The following is a 15,974-nucleotide window of genomic DNA, read 5'->3' on the forward strand; positions in this document are numbered from 1 at the left end:
GCAGTCAGCCATACACATACGCACATTTGTTTTTCTATCTTGGTGAAAACTTTCCATTGACTTCTGTTGTTTTTATACTAAGCTAATGATATTTTCTGTTCCCTAACCTTAAACCTAACCCTCATAATGCTATAGCGATCCAATGATGTCTGGTGGATATATTATTCATTGCGCGCACAACAACAGCACCACCACGAACCCAATATGTGTGTTTGACTTGAAGCAGCGCTGCACAGACTGATCGGTGTATTACAACAAAGTATCGTGAGAGGGGTTCTAGAGCATAGTCAAGCGCACACTCTCACCTTCAAAAATAGGCGAGGTGTACACCTTTAGTAAAGCGGCATGTGGGGGGGGGGGGAGGCTTTGATTGATGGTGAAAAGATGGCCTTTTTAAACTTTTAAAAAAGTTTAAAGCATTCAAACAGAAGACATGGAAAAAGTCAACTGAGAGTTTGCGTGACAAATATTATTGAAACATCATATCCCTCTGGAGTCCATGTTGGCAAAACCTTTCCAGACTTTTACTTAGAATATGCAGGTACAGAGAGGATAGAGGAAGGAAGGGTGAACCGGAGCAAATGAAATTGAGAAAAGATACAGAAAGAGAAAACGAGTGATAGTGAGTTCATATTTGTGGTCAGATGCTATTGATTCTTATGTTATTGCATGCATTATTCACAGGAAACTCTTCTATGTATGAGTGGAGATATATACAAGAAGAGCACTGGTTGAAAAATCCATTCGTCTTCCTCACTGTGGGATATCTGTGAAATGTGCAGTTTTGTTTCTTTGTCATGGCCCTAGTTGAGAACTCTTGGAAACCTCAAGATGCGTCTGTGACAATAAAATAACAAGGATATTGAAGTAGTGAGATGAATTAGTATATAATATTATTGAGGGTTTATTTTTACGTGTATGTGGCATAGCAAAAGATGGATATCGGAGAGGTATGGAGATGTGGTTGGTTGTATGGAGCTCAATAGCTAATCTATAATGGGCCAATACAAAGTAAAATAAATGCTGTCAGTTTTATTTCTAGAAGCAAACGTGTTCATTTATTTGTAATGTTACATTTGTTAAGACTGATAACAGCAGGGTTAGACGATTCTTTCTTTCAATTTGTGATTGTGAATTTGAGTTGAATTGGCCACAAAACAAGTTTAATTGAATTAGATTGACAGGAAAGAATTGATTTGATAAAAAAAAGAAATCTCCATAGGTGGTCAGATGGAAGGGGTTGAAAAATAAGAAAAAAACATCTTCTACTTTTGAAAGCAGTCTTACAGAGAGCACTGATAGGCCTTCCTAATGTTTCAGTTGTCTGATTCTGTTACCATATAGCAAAATAAATAAATAAATAAAAAATACTAATGTAATAGTGTCCACTTATTGCCTGCGACATTAAAAAGAAAATCAGATGATATGCTTATGAAAGTGTATATGTGACCTTATGTGTTAGTAGCTATATTACTAAGGGCATTATTAAAGCAAAAGGATTTTTCGTATGCCATTTAGATTAAACGAGCACACACACACACACACACACACACACACACACACACACAGCTTATATTCAGCATTTCATCATATGCTTTCCTGTGCGTCAGCCCTCTTATAGATTCATCTAACTCATATACACTGAAGTGTCTTGCTTTCAGAATATTTTATGCAAAACACTTTTTTTTTTTTTTTTTGCAGAAACACCCTTCATCTGTCTGGTCGTTAAAATTAAAATTCAAGTGAATGCACCAGTATGTGGGAGAAAACAGATTATAGAAATGCTCAGTGTAGCCTATTTATGGTGTTGTTTGTGTTTATAATATCGTGTGTATGGTTGGTGTCTGTGTATGTGAGTTTTGGAAAAGGGACAACAATCGTCACTCAATAAAATACAACAAGCAAAAATAGCTATCAATCTACTGAGGCTCAGCTGGAGAGAATGAGCAATAGAACATGAAAAAGAAAGCAGTCACAATGACGGCTGATCTGCAGGGAAAATGACTTCTACTCTATAGTCCAGCTATCAATACTTCTTTCAAACTTTTGAGAGTCTGCTGTATAAATCAGTTTCAGCAGTTTTTCATCTTGATGAAACAGCTGTTCAAAAGGAAACTGTCCAAATATCATTACTGGATTTAATTCATTTGGTTTACATGCAGAATTTAAGAGCGTCAGTCATACCTGTTAAATAAAATAACATTATACATATATATAATAACAAAAAAAATTGTGAATCCATGCACACACATCAGAAAAATGTAAAACTATTAATGAATACTAATATAAATATAACATTATTATTAAAAATAAATACATTTATTGCAAAGCTAAAATAAAAATAAATGTATTAATATATATAGTAATATAAATTAGAGATATATGACTTTTCACAGTCACCAGCTCAGTCACTTTTGCACTACACTTCCCATCATCCCTCCTGCTACTCACCTGCCCTCCCTATGCAATAACCCACACCTGACACCAATCCAGCTCTTTATCAGCCACTTTACTTTATGGTCTCGTATTGAGTAAGGACTGCTTACCTGTGCTCTATGGTCCAATGATGTTTTCCTCTTCTTTCTGTCTTTGTTGTATGTTTATATTGCATGTGTCCCCAACTCTCCACTCTCCAGCATCAACTTGAGGTGTTTGTTCTCTCACCGCTCCTGAAGTCCATGATCTCTGACACACCTGCAAAGACCAAAATATCCAGTCTTAATTTTGTGACAAATAATTTTCATCATAATGTTAGTCAATTACTTTTTTTTTTCACTGACGATAAAGAGACTATAACGGATGAAAACTCTTTTTGAATGGCAAAAACTATGACAAAAATATATTGACATTTTCGTCAACAAATAAAAATGAGATAAAATAGTTAGGGAGGGACAATTTGGGTGGAGATTCATTCAATTTCCGAACAAATCTGCTGTATAGTTAGGAGGTTAGATGCGTGCATATGAACCGGCGGGACATAAGCTAACATACACGTGTTGCACGTCACATAAAAAATGTCAATATGTGGGAGTAAGAACAGGGCAGACATATAGATCATTCTGACGATGTAAGAGAGAACTCTGTTCAGTCCAGTTTTCTGAACCTTGCTTGAAAGAATGAAGAATGTGGTAAACAGTTTGCTGTAAAGAGTGCATAATTAGCCTATCATTGGTATTTCATTAAAACAAAGACCATGTTCTTTTAACATAAAGTCATGTTGTGTGTCACAGCAGTGTGTCTATCATGATAAAACATTAATATCAAAACTACAAACCCGATTCCAAAAAAGTTGGGACACTGTACAAATTGCTAATTAAAATCGGAATGCAATGATGTGGACGTTTCCAATTTCAATATTTTATTCAGAATAAAACATAGATGACATATCAAATATTTAAACTGAGAAAATGTATCAATTTTAAGGGAAAAATAAGTTGATTTTAAATTTCAAGGTATTTCAAAAAAGTTGGGACTAGGCCATGTTTACCACTGTGTGGCATCCCCTCTTCTTTTTATAACAGTCTGCCAACGTCTGGGGACTAAGGAGACAAGTTGCTCAAGTTTAGGAATAGGAATATTGTCCCATTCTTGTCTAATACAGGCTTCTAGTTGCTCAACTGTCTTAGGTTTTCTTTGTCACATCTTCCTCTTTATGATGTGGCAAATATTTTCTATTGGTGAAAGATCTGGACTGGAGGCTGGCCATTTCAGTACCCGGATCCTTCTTCTACACAGCCATGATGTTGTAACTGATGCAGTATGTGGTCTGGCATTGTCATGTTGGAAAATGCAAGGTCTTCCCTGAAAGAGGCGATGTCAGGATGGGAGTATATATTCTTCTAGAACTTGGATATACAGAGCATAACAAGATGTGAAAACTGCCCATGCCACATGCACCCATGCAACCCCATACCATCAGAGATGCAGGCTTCTGAACTGAGCTCTGATAACAACTTGGGTTGTCCTTGTCCTCTTTAGTCCGAATGACATGGCGTCCCAGTTTTCCAAAAAGAACTTCAAATTTTGATTCGTCTGACCACAGAAGAGTTTTCTACTTTGCCATAGTCAGGGCCTGAAGATCATGGGCATCCAGTATGGTTTTCTGGCCTTGACCCTTACACACAGAGGTTGTTCCAGATTCTCTAAATCTTTGGATGATATTATGCACTGTAAATGATGATAACTTCAATCTCTTTGCAATTGTTCTCTGAGAAACTCCTTTCAGATATTGTTCAAGTGTTTTTCGCTGCAGCATTGGGGGAATTGGTGATCCTCTGCCCATCTTGACTTCTGAGAGACACTGCCACTCTGAGAGGCTCTTTTTAAACCCAATCATGTTGCCAATTGATCTAATAAGTTGTAAATTGGTCCTCCAGCTATTACTTATATGTGCATCCTCTTAAACTCTGCAGACCCGGTACCGGGTCCGAAAATAGCATGCCACATGTTTGTGTCTCATTTGCATATCCTTCCTTATATGGCATTTGCCCAAAAATGGGTTCATTTGAAAGCTTAGAGTGTTTTCTTTACAAAGAATACCATTAATTGGGGTTTTATGATACATAAAGTAGTCAAATTAAGCTAAGAAATATATTTCCCCCCCCCATAAATTTCCATCTAACGATTGCGAATACGTTTTCGTAAGAATGTGTATTTAAAATATTTTTCACAAAACAGTCAAGTCATATATCACAAGAAAGCTCTCATTCTCAGGAATCTGATGATGTAGATCATTTTATTGTGTGACAATCACAGATCGAATGATCTTCAACAGAATCGCGATGTAAAATTTCTCACCTTATTATTTATACATTTTGCACCGCTTCAGTCAGCCACAAACAGCCACGCATACCTATATACTCGATATAATCTTTTAGATTAGAATCTCTTCTTTCAAACAAGACCATTTTTACGTTTCTGCGTGCTTCCATTGCTGAGATATAAAGCGTTTTGTACAAGTGCGCAAAAGCGCTCCAATGGCTGTTTTATTGAAAAGATCTTCAAGTCATATAGACGGGTCTAATTGCCTTTCTTCTGGTATAGACGTCTGTTTTCTTTTGTGAAGCGCTATTTGACATGATAGGTGCCATTCACAAGTCGTTCTCTCCAATCGAAGCTGTGATTCAGCACCGCGGGGGTGCTGGAACTGGACAGCGACTGCCCACTCCTTTTCCGCTTGTGGAGACGCAATGATGTCTGGGAAACTGAGTCTTTGGCTGCTTCTAAACAAAGGACACGCGAGGAAAAAACTACTAATGGCCGACGCTCCGACGCTTATAAATCTATAATGCATAATATTCATAAAACAAGTTACGGGTGGCCAACTTCGCCGTGGAGAGGTCAGGACGCGCATCTGGTAAGCCTATACGCGTGCTACTCGCTTTCATACATTTGATTCTTTATTCTGAGGCTTGGAAGCTTCGCTAGCAATAAGCTAATATGTTTATTTTCATAACTGTGCAGTGTTCGACCGCATCTCAGTGAATGTACAGTAATCCGTACAGTACTGGGGGAATAAACATAAATTAGTTTGTTGACGCTCCGAAGTTCGCGCAAAAGCTTCGGGGAGCTTGTTTACACTGTTTAGAAACCGAAACCAAAATACACGCTGATAAAAAATCAAAATATGAAATATGAAAGAGACCGGCAAGGTCTCTCAATCTCTACACGATGCAGAATAGACATAAATGAAACGATATAAATCTGGAGATTGTGGATTCTATTTTAGATTGTGATAGACCAGATATTTTTTATAATTTTATGCATGCTGCTATCGTGTAATATGACTTATTTTTCTTTCAGAAAACCCACACACAAAAAAAGCACATTGTATTGAGATGGTTCATCATATGTGAAACAACATAAATAATACTATTTGTCACAAACAGCAGCTTTTTATGTAACTTCTGAGTGTTTTCTGTCAAATAATATACAGAGATCACATTATTCCATACTGCAAGTGTGCAAAAGATGACTTCATACTTATTTAGACAAAAATTTTATACAAAAATGGTATTATTCCTTCCTTCAGTTGGAATAGAATAACTTTTGCATAGATTAGGATAGAAAGAAATTTCTGTTTTCCTCTAATAGCAGACAGTTGGAAGAATCACAAGCAATTGGTCTGAAGTTGCCAGCCCCTTCAATGCCTGAGTTATACCATTTCAAACTTCAGTTTACACAAATAAAATAAAAAAGCGCCTTGTTTTTTTCCCTATTTATTATAACACAGACAGCATATATTGTCATTTTTATCAATTTCAACAGTGTTTTATGTAATTTCAAAGGGTTTCCTTTGAAATTATACCAAACTTTCTGAGCTTACACTGTAGCATTAGTATAGGGAAGCATTCAAAATTAGGTAGGAAAATGAAAAACGGAAATCCCCAAAATAACATTTGTGCTTAAGAGGTTAACTTTTCCAGCCTTTTATTGCTACCTGTCCCAACTTTTTTGGAATGTGTAGCTTTCATGAAATCCAAAATGAGCCAATATTTGGCATGACATTTCAAAATGTCTCACTTTCAACATTTGATATGCTATCTATATTCTATTGTGAATAAAAAATAAGTTTATGATATTTGTAAATTATTCCATTCCTTTTTTACCCACAATTTGTAAAGTGCCCCAACTTTTTTTGGAATCGAGTTTGTATATAATGAGTTTGGAAATTTTGGAGAAATGCTTAATAAATGCATTATACTGTAACTAAACCCATTTGATTTTAACCGACTAAATTTACTGTAGATTTAGTGAACTAAAACTAGACTAAAACTAAAAACAATTCAGATGAATAAAATATGACTAAATCTAAATGGCATTATAGACTATATTATAGATATTAAAAGACTATGACTAAAACTAAATCAAAATTTGCTGTCAAAATTAGCACTGGTTATATCATTACCATTCCATCTCTTCCATCTTTATTAACAACATTCACTCAACTGCTTCTGTTCACTGTGCTTACTGCAATAAATCTACAAACTATTGAACTGTATTGAACCATCAACTATTGAACCATCTTTTTATGTGACAATGATTTTATAATATTTTAAAAGAACATAATTTAACATCATTGTTAATTCTATAAAGCAGTAACTTATTAATGTATAAGTGTACATTCTAAACTCTGTGCTTGGAGAGCTCATCCAAGGACAGAAAAATCAGATACCAGTGCCAGAAGTAATCTATTAGAAAAATAACAGTGTGGTTTGATCCTATTTAAATCATACCAGAAACTTCTTGCATCTAGTGACTTGACATGTTCCACCAGCCCCCAGAGATCGAAGAGGGAAGATCTGTGGTCTCTCTAAGTAAACTCTTCACTGAAGTGCTTCCCCGAAATCGTTTTATTTTCCCAGAGTTGATCGTTAAAGCCAAATCATAAAGCAAGCCATTAACTATCCAATAGTATGGGCCACTGCCAGCATGGCTGTTTAGCATATTTGTGAACAGTAAGGCTTGGGGAAAAAAGATAACATGTGTACACCTTATTCAGGGAATTACATATTTTATCCATGCACGCACACACGCATATCCAGACTTTACACACACCTGTTTGTTTGGATGGTAAACTCTAGTGGTTGAATTCCAACCCTTGGCTAATACATTTCTTATATATCTGACATATGGATATATACTGACATATACATTGGGTAAATTAATTAGTCTTCACTGTGTAAAATATATCCATCTATTTTTATAACCATAAAAAAATAAAAATAAAAAATAAATAATAATAATAATATTTATTACAAATAAAATATTATTCTTACGGTGCGGTCACACAACATTTTTAATCCATTGACTTACGAATAACAATGTGATTTTGGGAGGTAGGAAATGCAAGATCACGCGCATTTAAATGTGTTTCAAAGTTCAAGTTTGGTGAACTTTTGCTTTGCAAATTCATATCACATGGAGACTCGTGGCCAATAAAACACTGCTTTATCACTGTGTTACCTTTCAGCTGAATATATATGTATGTATATATATATATATATATATATATATATATATATATATATATATATATATATATATATATATAAATCTGCAGGATAACCATTAAGTGGAATAGATTGCATAATTTTACTTTCTGCTGTATTATATTGGAATTTTTACACAGCAGAGTGTATCGTCATATTACAACCATTTTTGTAATGCCATATATTTATTTTATTATTAAAATATATATATATATATATATATATATATATATATATATATATATATATATATATATATATATATATATATATATATATATATATATATATATATATATATATATACATATACATCCTTATGTTTTTCCATAGCCCTTTTCTCAGACTTAAATTAATTTAGACATTCTTTAGCATATAATCTGATTCATATATACAGAGAAGAGCTGAGAGGGCTTTAAAAGCACTTTCTGTTCTGCAGAAATGATAATCATGATGTATTTAACCTTATTTGTCTCTCTGTGTCTTTTTCTGCAGAGGATAAGTTGTAGTTATCTGCTATGTACCATCCTTCTCTTCGTGGCCGTTCTGCTCGCAGTCACCGTGACGGGAACCATTCTTCTTATGAACCACTACCAGGCTCCCCCCATGTCGGATGGCCCGCCTCATATTAGCACCAATCAAGATGAAGCCAATGCTTTAGTGACAGTTGAGAGGGGTGATGGATCACGCATCAATATCTTCATCGACCCCAACTGCCCTGATTATAACAGTAACTTCCTGCGGCTTGAAGGTGTGCAGACATCTTTGCTGCACTCACTCACAGACCACGATACAGATCTCAAGTCTGTCAAAGGTCAGGATAGAGCACTATTGGTCAACTTGGCAGAGGAAGTTGCTAAGCTGTCTGCTCATGCAGGACAGCTGAAGATGGACTATGAGTCACTCAGAAGAGGACAAAGCAACTTGGGACAGGACCTGAATTCACTGCAGACTGAACAGAGCAGACTTATACAGGTAATGGCATGCACATGCACACATATGCACAGCAGCTGTATATTCAGTTAAATATAACATGCATTTGGGTTGTTGAGATGGCATGTCCTATTACAGGAACTTTTCACCTTTTTTAATCACCCTTATGTTTTTACTAGCTACTTTTAAATGCAGTGTGGTAAATGAACTTAATTTAATCAATTAATATGTGGCCATAAAAGCTGCATGCATAATAATAATATATAGTATATTTCAATGTAATTTCTAGGGCTGCAACTAACAGACATTTTAATAATCATTTAGTTGGCCGATAATTTTTTCGATTAATCAGATTAAAACCCCTATTTTTAATCTGGGAGGAATTATTTCAGGAGGAATCCAAGAGGAGAGGCAACCAAGAAGCTATCAGCAACTCTGAAGCAGTTGCAGGAATTTCTGACAAAGAGCGGTCATTGTGTGCATGTGCAACATTATCAAACATTTTCTACAAATGTGGCTTGTATGGGAGGGTTGCAAGAAAAAAAAAAAAAGTCACTCCTCGAGAAAGGCCACATGCAGTCACGGCTGAGCTTTGACAAAACGCAGTTTGAAGGTTCTAAAATTTAATTATCTGACCTCAACACCAAATAATATGTCTGGTGGAAATCCAATACTGTTCACCTTCCAAATAACAGTAACATTCCTACAGTAAAGCATGGAGGTGGTGATATCCTGTTACGGGGTTGTTTCTCTGCAGCAGGGAAGAAGGTTTACTTTTTTAACACATATTTGTGAATGTCCTTGCATGCCCTAGTCAGATCCCAGACTTAAACAAGGTAAAACAAAAACTGTGTCCTTCTTCATTTCATGCTGCAAACCAACGCAATGTGGTTATTTTAGGGGGGGGGGGGGGTATTTTCTACAACCACTGTAGTTTGTCACAACTCTTTCCAAAAGTAACTACCCATTTGCTTTGCCTGGAAACTTTAGATATAGTAATATACATTTTAAAGTAGTTATTTCTTAATAGCTCTTTTTCAAATATATTATAGGTGCAGTTACTTGATTTCAATACAGAAAACATGGTTACAATACAGACTCTACATGAGCAGAACTGAGCAGGTGTGATTTCAGCTCAGCAGTAGCTTTTGTCAAACCACTGAACATCTGGGAAATGGACAGAATCCATAATAAATGACGTTTCAGGAAGAATAATGCTGTGTTAACACTTATGTTTCCCTGAGTCTGAACCTCAGTTCAATTGCCACCCTGCTGGTCTGCTCTAGCTGTTTCAAACAATGGCTCATTTGCAAAATGCTTTTGTCATCAATGTGAGACCCATTGGAAGTTATTTATTACCATTACCAGTAATGGAGTAATGGAGATTAATCTTCATTGAAGTAGTCCTTGTGTATTAGATGTTTCAGTCAAAGTTTCAAGCCACAGAAGCTGCATATGTAGAGTTATGTATACCATTGAAAGTTGCATTTACATTTAAAAATGAACTCTTACTTACCCTTGTGACATTCCAAACCCATAATAAGATATTTGCTCTCTGGCCCTGCATTGACAGCAATTAAACTAACATATTTTAAAGCTCAGAAAGGTAGAAAGCATAATGTTAAAATAGTCACGGGTTGCCAGGAGATTAAGGGGAGTACGAAGAAGGCAGGTATTAATTTTTTTTTTTTTTTTTTTTGATAAATCCACTTAGTAGAATAAGGAAAATACAAGCACTTTAAACGAAATACAAACAGGACAAAGAAACTAAGGAATTATATAATAACATCGGGGATGGGGGTGAGCGCCCCGAAGGCTGGTGCAGGACAGGAATAGGATGGAGACAAGGAGAGCCACAAGGGTTGATCAGGGAGTTCAGGGGGCCATAGCAAAGTAGGTAGTTCAGGGGGCAATGGCAGATCAGTGGACTCAGGTTGTCATGGCGGATCCTCTGTGGCCTTATCCGGCTCGGCCACCACAGCCATGGGAACCCCCAAAAAAAATTCCTGGGGAATCCTGGAGGGAGGGTGTCGCTTTGGAGGGCGGTGACTTGAGGATGCTTTCAAGCAACGGGCTCTAGATTATACTCTGAAGGAGCAGAATTCGCCAACAAAGGAGGCTCAGGAGACTAAGGAGGGCTGGAAGGGATCAATAGAGATGAAGGAGACTCAGGAGCCGAAGGAGAGTTTTCTGGAGCGGACTTAGACGAGAGGATAGTAGTCGAGAACTCCTGAGGAAGCGCCAAATCCTGGAGCGCTGGTGCCTCATTTTCTGGGCTGAGGGCTGGAAGGGATCTGGAAGGCATGGCTGGAACGATGGGAGCAGGCTCATTGGAGCGGTATGTGGAGGGAGCTGGCTTGTTGTGAACTGACGCTCCCACATGCTTCCGGACAGGATCAGGACGATTATATTCCACGTCAAAAAAGAAATCAGAGTCATTCAAATCAAGGATGTAATTTAAAAAGTCTGATACAGGTCTATATCAATCGCCATGAGACAGAAATAAAAAAATAAATAAATAATTGTCCAGTCCCATCTGAAAAGTAAGCATTAAGCATATGATCGCTCCAGCTCGACAGATGATAAACGCTCAGGAACTCCTCCACATATCCTCTGCCACCATTCATGATAGCACCATGAGAGTACCTTGATGTATGCATGTGATAAATGCATGTGCATTTGTCTGCTTGAAAACAAGCCGCAGCGAATGCTATGTCAGAACATTGGTTCTTGTATCCACAGTTTTACAAGCATGCGCTCACAAAAGTTGCATTTATTTAACAAAAAAAATACAGTAAAACCCCTTAAAAACACAATATTGTGACATATTATTATAACTTTAAAAATATTTAAATTTTATTACAATGTTCAAATTTATTCCAATGATAGCAAATAAATTTTTTCATAAATTTCTTTGATTTAATTTATTTTATCTATAGTGCATTGGTAAAGTAAATGGTAAAAGTATCAATAAATTACATTGCTGATGCTTACAAGATTTATGAGGAATACATGAAATGTATTTATTTTAAAGTTTATTTAAATTAACAGTTTAATACAGTATAACCAAGAACAGAAACATGGGGGGAAAAAGTTTACATATTGAGTGAATAAATATACTCCATCACGACAACTCCACATTCTGAGGCTGCTCTGATGCATTTTATTTACACAGAACCAAAGCTTCTAGGGGCAAAGCTGCTTATTATATTTGAGGTTTTCACTTTTATTTATTTAATTAATTAATTTAAACTCAGAGCAATATTTGTTTGAATGTGTAAGGCTCCTTTATTTGGGTTTAACGTCCACCATGTGACAGAGTGCCACTGATTGATTATTTGCAATTTAATTATTATCTGCGTGGTTCTTTAATGCTCCGGGGCATTTTATGAATATGTTGGCTTTCACACTAGCATCCTGTAACATATTGTACTTATGCTGCATTATGCACGGTTCTAGTGATATATATATTGTCACATACATTGTGTTATTGCCAGCTGAGGACAGAGAAAGCTGATATGAGGACATTGATACACTAGATGTCAACTGCTCTATCACTTCTTTCTCTATAGACTACAGTTTCAGAGCTGGGGAACAGCAGATGTGGACTGTTTTGCAGTGTTAAGTGAATTACTAGATTAAAGCCTGACTTTAATCTGAATTATGAAGATTTCAGGTTTAGGATTAACACCATCTCTCTCAAACCACTAGTTACTGACAAGCTTCTACTTACCAAATCTGTCAAACAAAAACACATACACACACGGACAAACACGCGGCGGGCAGGAGTGAAAGAGAGTTGTTTATCACAACCAAACACCTGTGTGACAGAGAAAGGCGTTAACAAAATCCCCCCTGAATAGAAAATAATCCTCCATTCTCTGATGACTTTTAGACAGCAGTGGTGACCTGTGTTTGTGTGTGTATGAGTATGTGATTGTGAGGGGTCTTCTGTTTCATTTTTTATTTTGGTTGAGCTTTGATACAGTTTAAATGAATAGTTGGATTTGTGAAATCTGGAAAGGAGCATAGAAAGCAACAATCAGCACAGGCTTGAACCACCACTGAATAGGGAAGAAAAAGAGGCAGAAGAGGGTGTGTGTTGTTACCGTATAAACCATGTAAAAATGTGTCATCCCTAAATTTATCACACTTTATTAATTAAGGGCCTACCTATTATTTTCTCCCTTCGCATGAAAAATGAAACACACTGTTCCCTGGTCACAGATTAAACCCAGTGCTATATTTAATTGGAATGCCAGTTTAATTGTTAGTTTGTGGTGAAAGCAGCTCTGATATTAACTGAGGTCTACAGGTTAAACATGATAGCATTTTAGCACATTTGCTCCATGAAGCAGCAGGATATGCACACACAGAAGGGATAGATCTCTCCCTCCCCCTCAAATTTCATAGAGTAAATGGAATCACCCATACAAGTGAAAAAATATTGTGGAGGAACGAATGGATTGACCTTTGTGTAAATCTATTTTAACTCTAGTAGCTTCAGTGTCTATTCTGTTTACACTCTGCCAGTAAATAAAGAAATCCTGAACAGTCAATCATCTCAGTATTATAGTCAACTCATTGATAGAATCCCAGAAAAGCTTAAGCTAAATGTTACCTACGACGAGCAGACACTCTTAGTTCACTCTTAGTTTTATTTTGTGTGTGTGTGTTATGTGCAAGTGTCTGTGGTGTCAAACCAACCATGATCTAAACAGTTCAGTGTGCTAATAGTCAACGGTCCTAAAGAACATCATTCAGTGTGGAACTGTGTATTAGTAATGGCCTTGTTTTGTTTACCTATCCCATGATATGAACTGACCTCATCATACAAATATTATGGCTTGTACGGCCCCTCACATACTAATAAACAGCTAATATGCTAGTAATTTGAAAATAAATGCCTTGTATTTATTTAATTTTTATTTTCAGAATTATTTGAAGAATATCATGGTTTTCACTGAAATATTAAGCTGTTTTCAACATTGATACAAAATTCAGCTTTGCCATCACAGGGATAAATTACATTTTAAAATATATGGCACCTGTAATAGAAAACAGTTGTTTTAAAATATTTAAATTATATGAATGCAGCCTTGGCAAGTAAAAGAGACCTCTTTCAAAAAAATAAAATAAAAACCATACCTATCCCACACTCAGTGATAACATTGAATTCAATTCAAAATTTTGTTTAGTTTGTAATTATGCTAATTTCATATTTTATTTTATTTTTAAACTTTTGAAAAAAAAAATTATTTTTTATTTTTTTCTTCTCAGGAATAGAAAGTTCAAAAGAACAGCATTTATTTAAAACAGTAATCAGGTTGATTTAACCTGGTCACATTCCTTAAAAAATCTGCCTAAAATATATGGAAAGAGGGAAAACTTTGTGTGAAATGAAGTATAGTTTCATAGTTTAAGTTCATAGCTTTATGGGCGAAAGGCATACATATGCATGTGTCAGAGTGTGTTTATATCAATAGTCTTATTTCTATCTAGACAAGCAATAGCAGATTCAGCTCTATTCCTCAAGCAGAAAACAACACCGTAAATCTGGCACAAAGACCTTTACAGCTCTATTGCATGTCAAGCATTTGAGTTGAAATGACAGCCAGCCTTATGGAACCTGTCTCCCAGACTGATTTTGCCTTCTCATAGGCTACAAGGGATTTTTTATTTTCACTGGACAATAAGCAGCTCACATCAATGGTTCAAAGCTTTCTACACTATATGTCCAGGAAATAAACTTATAGAGTTCACATAGGTTAAAGCCATCAAACACAGATCTATACTGGGTACAAGAATTGTTCCCCTTCAGGGAACTCGTGATTCTTCAGAAAAGCTTTGGAAATGCCTTTGTGTGACCATGTCCTGAAGCATGTGTGAAATCAGACCAATGGAATGGCTAGATGTCATGGCAACGGGTAGGGTGACATAGAGACCAGAAAGATTACAAGTGCATCTTTGCCAACTTTAACACTTCCAGTGATTACATGGAACATGTGCGTGCGTTCACACACAACCCGTAAAGGTCCAGAAAAGACACGTGATATCAGGATGTTACGTGTAATGTACGAGTCCAAAACGCTAGGCACGTTAACTTTCACTTAAACTGGCAAACTATTTCAGCTTTAGCAAGGAAAGTGAGCAAGTAACCAGTCCCTCCAGAAAAACGCGATTATGCGATCGCGTGATTTAATGCATAATCAGCCAAGGGCCACATATTTATGCGGGGGTCGCATTTTTTCAAATATGCCGCACTTTCGCCGCATAAAATCCCGATTTCAGGAAGCAAAATATGCGGAGGTAGCATGATTTCATAATAATAATAATTTTCGTTGCATAAAAGTCACATATATCTTAGCAGAAAGTTAAAAAATGTTGCGTTTACTTCACACAAGTAAATCGCCATTATTTCCCAATGGGAACCTTATGAAGTGACGTAATTGCGCGACGTGAACATCATCTGTGAAGCCCACAGTGAAACCAGGGTGAAGGATGCAATTCATTCTTATCTGCCAACAAAAATAAGTGCAAAAGACCGCGTGAAGCAGTTACCCGGTGTGTTACATGACAGTGGGGGCAAATTATTTTGAGAGAGGGATGAGGATGGCGAATGATAGGCCAGTGTTAAGGGGGGGGGGGGGGTGAAATGCTCGTTTTCACTCAATATCCTGTTAATCTTGAGTACCTATAGAGTAGTACTGCATCCTTCATAACTCCAAAAAGTCTTTATTTTTATTATATTTATAAGAGAAATATAGTCTGTACCGATTTTTCCCGGAAAAACACGAGCGCCTAGAGGCGTGACGTGTGGGCGGAGCTAAAGAATCACGAGCGCCAGTAGGCTTTTGCGTTGAGAGCGTTTGGAAGCTGTGACACAGATCCAGAGGCTGAAATTTAACATCATCAGCAAAGGCGTCTCTATGTGGTATGTACTGAAACTGTATATATTTGCTTAGCGGTTTTGGAAAATGACTAAGTTCCACTTTATGTCGTCTTTTTTTTTTTTTTTTTTTTAAGCTGTACATGTGGAAAGTGCAGTTT

General features: G+C 36.5%; 1 protein-coding gene across 1 annotated transcript in view; it reads left to right on the forward strand.

The window, feature by feature from the left end:
* Window positions 1–15,974, forward strand: part of LOC128005971 (fibrinogen C domain-containing protein 1) — an 80,553-nt gene that overhangs the window by 17,101 nt on the left and 47,478 nt on the right. Inside the window, exon 2 of the mRNA XM_052592708.1 lies at window positions 8,487–8,966. Coding sequence (XP_052448668.1) covers window positions 8,487–8,966 — 480 coding nt within the window. The remainder of the gene's footprint in view (window positions 1–8,486; window positions 8,967–15,974) is intronic.

The sequence above is a fragment of the Carassius gibelio genome, chromosome A5, assembly GCF_023724105.1.
Source record: "Carassius gibelio isolate Cgi1373 ecotype wild population from Czech Republic chromosome A5, carGib1.2-hapl.c, whole genome shotgun sequence".
Lineage (NCBI taxonomy): Eukaryota > Metazoa > Chordata > Actinopteri > Cypriniformes > Cyprinidae > Carassius > Carassius gibelio.